This window comes from Semicossyphus pulcher, unplaced genomic scaffold (genome assembly GCF_022749685.1).
Source record: "Semicossyphus pulcher isolate SPU_LCO1_2020_fin unplaced genomic scaffold, fSemPul1.0.p SCAF_1, whole genome shotgun sequence".
NCBI classification, from domain to species: domain Eukaryota; kingdom Metazoa; phylum Chordata; class Actinopteri; order Labriformes; family Labridae; genus Semicossyphus; species Semicossyphus pulcher.
In genome coordinates, this window is record NW_027211603.1 from 32,586,704 (window position 1) to 32,595,651 (window position 8,948).

The window sequence follows — 8,948 nt, forward strand, 5'->3', positions numbered from 1 at the left end:
GATTTCACATTGATGTTTGGCCTTGATGAGAGCGCCGGGCTGCTGTGTTCTGCTGTTTCCTCAGCCAGAGCATTGTTCTCTTAAACAGCTGTCGTTTTGGCTGATTCAGAACAGATGGCATGTACATGTGGGTTTGCTCGGCTGCACATATGTGCGGGCGGGTGGATGTGTCTCTGAGACAGAGTGGGGGAGAGAGAGAGAGAGAGAGAGAGAGAGAGAGAGAGAGACAGACAGGGAGAGATGGGGAAGCTCTGAGAGAAGGGGTGTGCAGGTATGTGTTTGTGTATGTGTATGCCTGTTGGATATTTATACATTTTAAAGCTGAAACAAATCATCAAGCTTTTAAATAGTTCTACTCCAATAACATACAAGACACACAATAGTCACTACTGCAGTGTGGATAGGAGTCATGTGACCCTGCAGTGTTTGAATCGCATGTAACAGCATCAAAATCTCATATAATGTATCATGTTTGAAGTGTTTCAAACAGATCCTTTTTGTTAAACTAAACGCTGAAGCAGACTGCATGCTGCACAGAGAAGCTCCTGAGATCGCCTGAAGGCAAAGAGCTGTTAGACTACAGCAGTTACTGTACAACTGAGTGTGTGTGTGTGTGTGTGTGTGTGTGTGTGTGTGTGTGTAATGGGCTCTGGGATATATGTGTCTCGGTGCATATGTTTGTCCCATGGTGTTGTATCATCGCCAATGGCAACCAGTGGCCTGACAATGACATAGACTCATCCGTGTGTTGCTACGGATGCAGTACTCTCATTTATACAAAAACACCATCACACAACTTGCAGTGCTCAGTTAGAGATTGGAGTTGGCAACAGCTGATGTGTGTTGTATGCTATGTCTAGCAGCTTATGAGGGTATGTGCAAGCATTTACAAGCCAGTGTGTTGACAAAATTCATTACTTAAAGGTATAATAAGGATTTTTCCTTGCATTTTGTCAACAACACATTTCAACTGGGCCCCTCCTCCTGGGCTCTGCGTCACCAGAAGCTCACTCTCACTCTCTCATGCGAGAACACGCCCACCCCGCTGAGCTAACACCGGTGAGCATCACGGTTACCTTTGCGCTAGCATGCTAACTGGCGGTTAGCTTGCCCTAACCAGTTTGAGGCACCTACCTGTCCAACAGAAAGAAGGCCAACTCTGCATCGCTGTTTCGTCGTGTTCGCGGGTCTGAATGGGGCCGGGTTGCTCATTTAAACCACTCCCACACTCACCTATACGCTGTGATTGGCTCAGGGAACCACAACAGCGCCCCTCCTGAAAACGTCCCGTGCAAAGCAAACAACAGAATAGATGCAGAGGGAAGGGTCTCACAAGGGTCTGCACACACACTCACCAACACACATGTATAGAGGCCCATAAGTGATGATTTATATTATATTTGTAAAAGTGTATATTTTATTTTTCTAGGAAAATCCTACTTATTATACCTTTAAATTATTATTAGGCTATTAGCAACACTATTTTTTTCATTATTTCAGAGTAGTTTGTTTTTTCTCTTTTTGTTGTTCTTAAACATTTAAATGCATATTGCCATTATGTAAAATGTTTTGCCATTTATTTAACTTTTCTTTGTTTAGAGGTAAACTGTGATTAAATATGTGCTTCCGTGCCACACCCATCCCACTGACCGGCTTACTCTGTTTACATACCAGCTTAGATGAGTGATGGCCTGTTACAGAATGGAATGCTAGACACAAGGCCACTGACGTTCACACACATGCTCATCTTCCTTGTCAGTGTAGCTGCTCTTATAGGAGGTTTGTGTATGCGTGCCTGTGTGTGCTCTATTTGTTATTCAGAAATACGGCTTTAATCACAAAGTGTGAGCATGCAGCGTTTCTTATCTGATTTTGTTTTATCTTTTTGATAGACTTATTAACAAACAAAAACATTCATAGATGTACGAAGAGGCTAGACCGTGATTTGTCTTGATACATATTTTCTCTGTATGATTTCCATTGTATTATACTTAAACTAGAGGAATTTGAATATAAATTGAAAGCCTCAAGCCCACTCCCCGAAGCTAAACTGTAAATAATAACTCTAAACTTTTTTCTAATCTTTGGTAATTGAAGCAAATGGGTTTTGCGGGGAGAGATTTGTTGCAGGCAAACGTACATACATTCATTTTTATTTACGAGGAGGCGAGGGCTGAGCAGTGTAATGAGTGAAAATGCATGCTTAATTTAAATGGCGAGTGTGTCTGTTAGGGAATGCATTAGAGTCTGCAGAAGAAGCGTAAGACATATTAATTGACAGACAGGAACCGCTGTCTCCGAGGTTGATACAAGTAATTTATTACTTCAGAAACGAATGCCACCGCCAGAATGTGCTTCATTAATTTCAAATTTAGTTTTAATTTCAAGCTGTTGCCCCTTGAGAAGAATAAGGTGGCAAGTTCTGTTTGAAGAGACATTTTTCCCCTCTCCCTCCCTCCATATTTCTCTTTCCATTCTCCATCTCTCTCTCTGACTGTCTCTGATTTTCTTCAGTACAGAACAAAGACCTGGGGGTGGAGACAGATAGGGAGGGGATGCTGACTTAATTCCAATTTGAAAACAATGTCAATGTAAAAGGGGGGTGTTGGAACAGAATTACTGCAACAGTTTATGATTGGAAAATACTTTGTCTTTGAATATCATTGGATAATTACTTTATTTGCTGTGAAGAAAGTATGAATGCCAGTATCTTGTTTCTATCAGTTCCCTGCTTGGTGAAGTAACAGGAATACAGGGTTGAGAATCTCCATTATTAGATATGCTGTCAGTGTGATTCTAACAAATCTTTCTCTCTCTCTGTGTCTTTCCTCCTCTATGCCTGAGCAGCGTATGTCCCTGAAGATGAGAAGGAAGCAGCCCTGTTGGATGAGGACCTAGATGGAGATGACTCGGGCCAGGAGGGTGAGGAGCCTGCAGCCAAGTTCCTATGTCAGGACAAGGACTTTCTTCTGAAGGACAGGCCAGGATCAACTGGCTTCCATGACTCCCCAAATGCTGCTGACTTCTCTGGTCAGGAGCTGGACAGTGAGTCTCACTTGAGTGAATCCAGTGACAGAATGTCTGATTTTGAGAGCTCCTCACTTAAAAATGAGGATGATGTCCTCCTCTCTAAAGACACCTCAAATGTCCTTTCATTGTCTTCCTCCTCTGCAATGATAGCTGCTGTCAATGCTGTTGTCCCAGTAAGTGGAGATGAGACCATATTAGCCACAACCGGGTCTGTGGCTGACAGCCTGGAAAAGATGAAGGCCATTTACACCTCTTTCCTGACCAACTCCTATTGGTCCACACTGAATCTGAACCTGAGCCAGCCCCCTGCAGAAAAACCCCCTCGCAGTCACAGCAGTAGCAGTAGTAGCAGCAGTAGCAGTAGCTGTGGAAGTGGAGGCTATGACTGGCACCAGACAGCTATGGCTAAAACCCTCCAGCAGGCCTCACAAAACCACCAACACAGACTGGGCCTGGTTCAACATCCCACAGTGGCGATATCCACAGCATCTACAGAACCCAACCTCTTTAGTACTGTCCAGCTGTACCGGCAGAGCTCCAAGCTGTATGGCTCTATATTTACTGGTGCCAGCAAGTTCCGTTGTAAGGACTGCAGTGCAGCCTATGATACACTGGTGGAGCTCACAGTGCACATGAACGAGACAGGCCACTACCGTGATGATAACCACGAAACAGATGGTGAGGGTGCTAAACGGTGGTCAAAACCCAGAAAGCGTTCCTTACTAGAAATGGAGGGGAAGGAGGATGCACAGAAAGTTCTTAAGTGCATGTACTGTGGGCACTCCTTTGAATCCCTCCAGGATCTAAGTGTCCATATGATAAAGACGAAACACTACCAGAAAGTGCCTCTGAAAGAGCCCGTTACACCAGTGGCAGCTAAGATTATCTCCTCTGCTCGAAAGAGAGCCCCTATTGACCTAGATATCCCTAGCTCACCTGACTCTAACGGAGGTGTCACACCTAAGCCCACCTCCCTCAATGACTCTAATGACATGCTTCAGAAGGTCACCAACCCTTACATAACACCTAACAACCGCTATGGACACCAGAACGGTGCCAGTTATGCCTGGCAGTTTGAATCCAGGAAGTCACAGATCCTCAAATGTATGGAGTGTGGCAGCTCTCATGACACACTGCAAGAGCTAACCGCTCACATGATGGTGACAGGACACTTTATTAAAGTCACCAACTCTGCTATCAAGAAAGGCAAGCCAATTATAGAGTCATCCACCCCGGCCCCCATATCCATTACAACAGCCGAAGAAAAGGTCCAGTCTGTTCCCCTGGCTGCCACAACCTTCTCCCCTCCACCCGCCCCAGTGCCCCCTCCAGCCAGCATCTCCCCCACTGCCATGGTTGTGGAGATAAAAAAGGAGGAGAAAGAGGAGGAATGTACTAAAGATACCATTATCAACAATAGTAATAATCTCAACAAGGAGAAGAAGGCAGGAGTAGATGACGAGGCAGAGGAGAAGTTTGATATTTCTTCAAAATACACTTATTTGACTGAAGAGGATCTGGATGAAAGTCCAAAAGGTGGTCTTGACATCCTAAAGTCCTTGGAGAACACAGTGACATCAGCCATTAACAAAGCCCAGAATGGAGCTCCAAGCTGGGGTGGTTATCCCAGTATCCATGCAGCCTACCAGCTCCCAAATATAATGAAACTCTCTTTAGGCAACTCTGGAAAGAGCTCTCCCCTTAAATATATCTTCCCTGGAGGTGAGATCCTCTCTCCCACGAGTAAGAGCCAGCCTCTGATCTCTCCTTCCAGCCGCCAGACCTCCCCACTGGCCAAAAACAACTTCCATGCAATGGAGGAACTAGTTAAGAAAGTGACAGAAAAAGTAGCCAAGGTGGAGGAGAAAATGAGAGAACCCAGCAGTGCTGTGAGGGGATCCCCTTTGAAACGTACCACTCCCTCACCCTGCAACAGTGAGGCAGGCGATTCAGTCCGAGGAGAGTCCCCAAAAGAAAATAGAGCAAGAGGCTGTAAAACTCCTGAAAGTTCAAGTCGAGAAAAAGTAGCAGATGATGGAAGTGGTGCCAATCACAGAGATTCAAATGGAGACATTTCAATAAAGGAGTCTGTGGAAAACGGTATGGAGTCCACTGCCGTGACATCACCCATGCCTGCCTCCCTGTGTGGCAGTACAGCTATAATCACAGACCATCCACCTCCAGAACAGCCATTTGTCAACCCTCTCAGCGCACTGCAGTCAGTAATGAACGTCCACCTGGGGAAGGCCGCTAAGCCTGCCCTGCCCTCTCTTGACCCCATGAGCATGCTCTTCAAGATGAGCAATAGCCTGGCAGAGAAAGCAGCGGTGGCTGCTTCTACCCCACCAGCACAGACCAAAAAACCCAGTAATGACCACTTAGACCGCTACTTCTACCAGCAACATCTGAGCAACGACCAACCCATAGATCTCACCAAAGGCAAAAATGCTGACAAAAACAGTAGTATTGGTTCAACAGCTCTCTCCTCTACAACCTCCACCCCATCCTCAATTTCTCCCTCTGCCACCATCACGATGACCAAAGCCTCTGCTGCGGTAGCTTCCTTTATGTCCAACTCTCCTCTGAGAGAAAATGCACTGTCAGATATTTCTGACATGTTGAGGAACCTGACAGAGAGTCAGGCTGTCTCTAAGTCCTCCACACCAACCAGCCTCTCTGAGCGCTCTGACATTGAAGGTTTGACACAGGAGGAGACAGATGATGTTTCACCAGCCCAGAAACGTAAAGGACGTCAGTCCAACTGGAACCCTCAACACCTCCTCATTCTACAAGCCCAGTTTGCTTCAAGTCTGAGACAAACCAGCGATGGCAAGTACATGATGTCAGACCTGAGCCCACAGGAAAGAATGCACATCTCCCGTTTCACTGGCCTGTCAATGACTACAATATCACACTGGTTGGCTAATGTCAAGTACCAGCTGAGGAGAACGGGTGGCACCAAATTCTTAAAAAACTTGGATTCAGGTCACCCAGTGTTCTTCTGCAGTGACTGTGCCTCTCAGATCCGCTCACCATCCACCTATGTAAGCCACTTGGAATCCCACTTGGGTTTCCGTCTGCGAGATCTGGCCAAGCTGTCTGGGGAGCAGCTGCTCAGCCAGATATCGCAGCATCATCATCAACGACACACCAAAGGACTATCTGAAAAACTGCTCTCAAATTTTCACCAATCCAGCCACCCTTTGCCATCCTCTCTACCCACATCCCTCCCCTCTTCCTTACCCATCTCCTTGCCCCCATCCTTAATCACCGCTCTTCCCTCAACTGAATCCCAGTCACCCTCCCCTGACAATGACGAGGACAGTGGAGCCATGTACCAGTGCAAGCTCTGCAACCGGACTTTTGCAAGCAAGCATGCGGTCAAGCTTCACCTGAGCAAAACTCATGGGAAGTCCCCCGAGGACCATCTCATGTACGTGAGTGAGCTGGAGAAACAGTAGCACTGGCTGGGGACAATGCTGCACTCTTTTGTAATGGCTCACTTTCTTGCTCTATCTCTCTTTAGCATTTCACAGACATTTCTTTTAAAGAAAAGAAAGGATTAATAATGTGATGGAACTGCACAAAGATGCCATAGAACTACTGCTTTGAGTTTTGGCACATGGTTTTAAATTTTGTGTTGTTGTCACTTTTATTTTGTTTATATGTGAGGTAGACTTACTCCAGCCCAAGACACTTGATCTTAATGATCACCTTTGACAGGATAGAGACTTTTGTCAAATTGTGCAGATGGGGACTGATGTCATGGAGATCATACAGTATATGAAGGTTTAAAAAAAGAGATTATAATATGAAGTGGTGTGTATTTTGAAACTTGTGTACATGGAATTAAGGTCCTTTATATTTTGGCATCACTGGGGTGTGGTAAGAAGCATGCATAAATGAAACAGATTAGTTAAACATTTTGTAACTAAATCTGGTGCACTTTCCATTTATTATTATTTTATTTCAATCCCCTGCTCTCTATCTTTTCATCTAGTTTTGTGATGGAGTCAGCATTTACATTTAACCCTCTGAGTACGTAAAAGCACTTCTACACCTAAGATCCAAACGTTTTTGACTCGAGATTTGAGATTGGGAATTACCGAAGCTATTGTGAGAATTAGAAGGACTATGTTTCCCAGACAGTATGTTGAGTCTAATCCTAGATATTGAAAGCATTTTCAAAATAAAGATTTTCCTTTCACTGCAAGGTTTTCATCTTGGACTAAATGTCTGTCTGAGAGATGCTTGTGAGACTGGACAAAAGCATTGAAGCTTTGCGAAAAAAAGGGGAAAATTTACTTTGGTCGATCAGGGACCTACTTTAATTCAGGTGTGTGTAAAATATGTATATAAAAATGTAATTACTAATTCCTGTCTAAATTATGCATCATTTCTATATTTTTAATTTAAAAGGATTATGGCTATCTGCTGGTGCACAGTATATGAAGACATAAATTAAATTGTTTTGCACAATAGTTTTATAAATGTGTTATTTAATCAAAGGATATGAAAAAAGATAGGTAGCAAAAGGATGACAACAGGTGATTCTTTTTATCCCCAACTCGTGCTCAAAGGGTTAAAGACTGTTTTTACTAGACACTACTACATGTGCCGCTGTATGAACACTAAAAAGATATTGAAGGTTGTACAAAAAGATGTTACTTTATGAAGATATTTCACATGTAAATTGTTATTTATAAGCACTCTTGGTTGTTTCATATTGTTGAATGCCTTTTTCAATTGGTCCTACTTTTTTATTTTTGTTCTGCCTAATTACTCTGCCATGATTCCTCACTGCAGCTTTATCTTTTTGGGATATGAAAGGTAACCATGGTTACACTAACCTCTTGAGTGACAAGTTCCGCTACATTTTTGGCAGTTAATTTGCTGAAGTAACTGACAGCTGCCAGTGCAGAAAAATAAAAAAAGAATCCTTATGTGTAAAATATTGGCATGTAAACAGCACAGATACTGTAATGCATTCTGTGCCGTTTGTCTTTTTCATTTCCTTCTTTCGTTTTCTGTTGTTGTTGTTCTTGACAATGAACCCCCATTATATGACTTCATATAACCTTGTTTTCTACTGCAGCATTAAAAAAAGGAAACTGTTTTTTGCAATAATGTGTGTGCGCATCGTGTGTCATGGCTATCAATTATGTGTGTGCTGTGCAGTCCCTAATGAGCACATTAGACTGGGAGTGTGTCAACGTCTGTCTGTGACGAGCTGCAGACTAGTTTACAGTGAGTGGCAGCAACGGGGCCGTGTGGGAGACAAACACACACGCGCACACACACACACACACACACACACACACACACACACACACACGTGTGCAAACAGATGCCATCATTGTTGGGCTTTCCCCCATTGCTTCATCTGTTTTCTTAGTGGCTGAGACAAGGAAAAATGCATACCTACAGTAAGATGAAGCCTTTAACAAAAGTCCTTAGAAACAGTGAACAATGCCACACTGACAAAAAGTTGTTATATCATTGTGAGGGGCCAGTGGAACAGTCAAACAACCAGACAGCAACTGGGATCCATACTCACCTTCCTGCTCTGTCCACATGGGATATAAAAGTATAAAAACACACATGCACAAGTTTTCCAACCATATCTCCAACTCTATAATTATCTCCATTTTGTGACTACTCTCCACAAGGTAAGAGACCTGGCACGCATATTTGTTTAGGCTTCATGGGAGATGACAACAATGCTGGCAAGAGGAGCAGGTCCTTTTAAGTGTTTATTTATTCATCATTTTCCTAGTCCGGAGCAGTGATTAAATTTGATTTGTATCACTATCAATTTCATGATAAAGAGTTAAAGCTTACAGGAGGAAGAGATCTATGAGAGCTGTTATCTGCCCGAAGATCTACATGAGAATCAGGACGTTTAGTACTCATGAAGA

At 43.7% G+C, this 8,948-nt stretch overlaps 1 protein-coding gene across 1 annotated transcript in view; it reads left to right on the forward strand.

Annotated features, from left to right (window-relative positions):
* Positions 1-8,136, forward strand: part of tshz3b (teashirt zinc finger homeobox 3b) — a 37,683-nt gene extending 29,547 nt beyond the window's left edge. The window contains exon 2 of the mRNA XM_069660449.1: positions 2,848-8,136. Coding sequence (XP_069516550.1) covers positions 2,848-6,491 — 3,644 coding nt within the window. The 3' untranslated portion in view covers positions 6,492-8,136. The remainder of the gene's footprint in view (positions 1-2,847) is intronic.
* The last annotated feature ends 812 nt before the right edge of the window (positions 8,137-8,948 follow it).